General features: G+C 36.6%; 1 protein-coding gene across 1 annotated transcript; it reads left to right on the top strand.

Annotated features, from left to right (window-relative positions):
• LOC111905211 (cytoplasmic 60S subunit biogenesis factor REI1 homolog 1) lies at positions 1-2,139 on the top strand. The gene is made up of 5 exons (XM_023900899.3): positions 1-291; positions 522-1,034; positions 1,125-1,297; positions 1,380-1,595; positions 1,702-2,139. The coding sequence occupies exons 1-5, from the start codon at positions 187-189 to the stop codon at positions 1,847-1,849; spliced, it is 1,155 nt and encodes a 384-aa protein (XP_023756667.1). The 5' UTR covers positions 1-186; the 3' UTR covers positions 1,850-2,139.
• Positions 2,140-3,512: the final 1,373 nt, after the last annotated feature.

The following is a 3,512-nucleotide window of genomic DNA, read 5'->3' as shown; positions in this document are numbered from 1 at the left end:
GCGCAGAACTACTATCTTGACATGACGCAAGTGATTAGATCACCTCTTCTCGCCTTCGCCGACTACCAAACACCGACGTCCTCCGCCTTTAAACCCCGCCTTCCATTTACGCCGAGCTTTCTACTAACATACGTAACAACTCCTCCTCTCTCTCATTCAATCTAAAAGCTTTCTGTCTCAAAAAACATGCCAGGGTTAACATGCAACGCCTGCAACAAACAACTTATCGATGAAAATGATCAGAAGATCCATTACAAGTCTGAATGGCACCGCTACAACCTCAAACGCAAGGTAAATCAATCTATAATACTTGATTTTTTTTTTCGTTTTCATAATTTCCCTCTTTTTGATTAACCTACGTGCGTGTTACTAAATCAATTGATGTAAAATTTTAATTTTCCCCTAATTGTGGTTGTGCTGTAACGTTGATAATTATGTGCTTCGAACCTAGCTTTTTCATCGTCAAACATAAAAACGGAGATGTTTTGATATGTAATTGATGTCAGTCTTTGAAAAATCAGCTTGCAGGGGTTCCAGGAGTTACAGAAGCACTTTTCTTAGCAAGACAATCCACACTTGCAGAAGAGAAAAGTAAGATGAGCGAGCCTCCTATGCTGTATGCTTGTGGCCTTTGTGGCAAAGGATATAGAAGCTCCATGGCTCATGCTCAGCATCTGAAATCTCGTGTTCATACCACTAGGGCATCGCAAGATGAGAATACTGCAATGATAATAATAAAGCCACTTCCACACCGTATTGTGAATGATCTTCCCCAAATTGATGAAGAAAGTGATGAATGGGAGGAGGTTGACCAAAATGGTAATTTGATCGGTGAAATGACATCAACCTCAGATGAGGACATGGATGATGAGAATGAAGAGGAGTTGGATCCAACTTGTTGCTTCATGTGTGACCAAAAGCATAAAACTATTGAAAGCTGCATGATCCATATGCACAAACATCATGGTTTTTTCATACCTGATGTTGAGTCTCTGAAAGATCCAACAGGCCTTCTTACATATCTTGGACTTAAGGCAAGATACTTGCAACATTCCTCTGTTTCAACTTTTAAACAGTTCCCATGCCTAAGAACTTTTTCTTACAATTTCAATCTTATTTTACAGGTTAAACGTGATCACGTATGTTTATATTGCAACATTAATTCCCAGCCTTTCAATAGTTTGGAAGCAGTTAGGAAACATATGGCGGCAAAAAGCCATTGCAGAGTACACTATGGTGATGGTGATGATGAAGAAGAAGAAGCTGAATTAGAAGAATTTTATGATTATAGCACCAGGTATTTAACTATATATATTACTGAATCTAGCTTTCGCTTCTTGAAAAATTCAATTTTACATCTTCTGGATGCATGATTTCAGTTACGTGGACGAAAACGGGAAGCTGCAGCTTGTTAGTGTTGAGGGTACAGGTGATAGCATAGAATTAGGAAGCAGTGGATCCGAACTCATTATAACTAGAAGAAATGATGATGATAAAATATCAACGATAGCAATTGGTTCGAGGGAATATTTGCGATATTATCGTCAAAAACCACGCCCATCAAATGGAAATGGAACTGCTGAGCTGGCAGCAAGGTGAATGAAACTGATTTCAAATTCATAATTGGTACAGATTTAAAAAAACTGCAACTACATGAATTTAAAAGATTGTTCTAACTGTGAAATTCATATATGAGTCCAGGTATAAAAGCATGGGTTTCTCAAAAGAGAAGATGGTGAGGATGAATGTGATGAAGCAGATGAATAGGTCAGGGGTAGAGGCGATGAAATCTAAAATAGGCATGAAAAGCAATGTCATCAGTAACCTCCCGAAGAATGTTGCATATTGATTTTGAACATGTATTTTTCAATTAAATGCTTACATTTATGTGATGAAGCAGAAGAATGTTGCATATTAAGTCGTAAATTTTGTAGATTTTCTTGGTTATGTGCTAATGAAGAAAGGTAAGGGGAATGTGTAGCGTGGATATGAAGTCGTGAAAGAGAAGCAAATTTTGGATGTTAGATCATATAGATATCTTTTGTGGTTTTTCAAATTATTAGGATAGTAGATGTATCTTTCGGTAAATCCCAATGTTACTGTTGCATTTATAATAATGTATATTAGTTTGATATGGTACCTAATTTATTAGTTTTGGTAATTTCCCAACATTGATTCAATGCATTAAGAAGGGTATAAAAACGATGCAAAGCCAGTGGGTTTGAGAAAGGGCTAGACAAATAATACAGTCAAGATTTAAATTCTTAATTGAGATGATAAAATTAACGTGTCGAAAAAGTTACGCTATCGGTACGGTCTAGGCTATTATTTTTTTGGTCTTTTTTGTCATCTTCTATATTAGTTTTTTTATAATAATTTGTTAACTTCACGGATTAAGAATTCAATATATATTTTGGTATCTATGAAAAGGATTTGTTTGTTATACATTGTACATAGATTTTATTTAGTTCAAAAACTACTTTGTCTATCTAACAATTGCATATTGATTTGGTTTAATTCAAATATTATGATGATGTCAGGCTAATAGTAATAAGGTTGTTAATCTAAAACTAGCGGAAACCTCGAGTTATCAGAAGTTGTGTAGTAAGTATAAGTGATTTGCAAGGATAATTAGGTATGTGACTCTGTTTTCCAGTAGCAACCTCGAATTATCAGAAGTTGAGTAGTAAGTTGAGAGACAAGTGGACTGGATTCAACAATAATGATTCAGTATGGGCGGTCTGTGAGGGAATCATACCATCTTGAGACTACGGATCTCAGACGAAGCAAACGTGATCATGTTGCAAGGAAATTCGTTCATCTTCGGGGTTTGAAACCCTACGAGGGTTGGTTACGATTACCCTGGGAAGGCTAGGGTGTGTCCGAGGTTATGGTCATGTTACTTGAGTGGTTTGGCGTGTAAGGGAGGGTAAGGAATGATTTCGAGGACGAAATCTAATTTAAGTGGGGGAGAGTTGTAACACCCCATTTCCAAGTTAAACCCTAAAATCTGAAGTTGTGTTTTAAGTATTATTTTATTTCGATATATGAATATATTTAAATAAAGAGGTTAGTGAAAAAGTGTGTAATTGACATTATAATTTGTTTTGGAGGACTAAAGAGTGCTTTCGGGGTTCGTAGTGGAACGAATATTTGAACATATGGCTAAAGGATAATCAATCGGGCTCGTTTTGTAGTTCGTGGACTTATAATGAAAATATTTTGTAGAGGATGGGCTATTTGGGTAAATTTGAAGTTAATTTGAAAGAAAAAGAGAAGGAAGGGCTGAATATGTCATAATTGAGATCTTGGGGGTTGAAAAGGGTAATTTCTGGACTGGCTTTGCAAGGAATTTCGAAAACGGAGGGCTGTTTGGTAAGTATGGTACCTGAATTGAAATGGATTTTTGACGCTGAGGGCTAAAAGGATAAATTATGGACTCACTTTGAAAGAAAATGGGAAGGGAGGGACCAAAGGTGGCATTATGAAAGGAAGTATATGGGGGATCGGGG

The sequence above is a fragment of the Lactuca sativa genome, chromosome 3, assembly GCF_002870075.4.
Source record: "Lactuca sativa cultivar Salinas chromosome 3, Lsat_Salinas_v11, whole genome shotgun sequence".
NCBI lineage: Eukaryota > Viridiplantae > Streptophyta > Magnoliopsida > Asterales > Asteraceae > Lactuca > Lactuca sativa.
This window is presented reverse-complemented; position numbering and strand designations above follow the sequence as displayed.

What these genes read in the sequence shown, in the direction of transcription:
- LOC111905211 (XM_023900899.3), top strand. Translation starts at nt 187, where the DNA reads ATGCCAGGGTTAACATGCAACGCCTGCAACAAACAACTTATCGATGAA. An exon ending in TTTTATGATTATAGCACCAG is followed by an intron (nt 1,298 to 1,379) that starts GTATTTAACTAT and finishes GCATGATTTCAG; the next exon opens with TTACGTGGACGAAAACGGGA. An exon ending in ACTGCTGAGCTGGCAGCAAG is followed by an intron (nt 1,596 to 1,701) that starts GTGAATGAAACT and finishes ATATGAGTCCAG; the next exon opens with GTATAAAAGCATGGGTTTCT.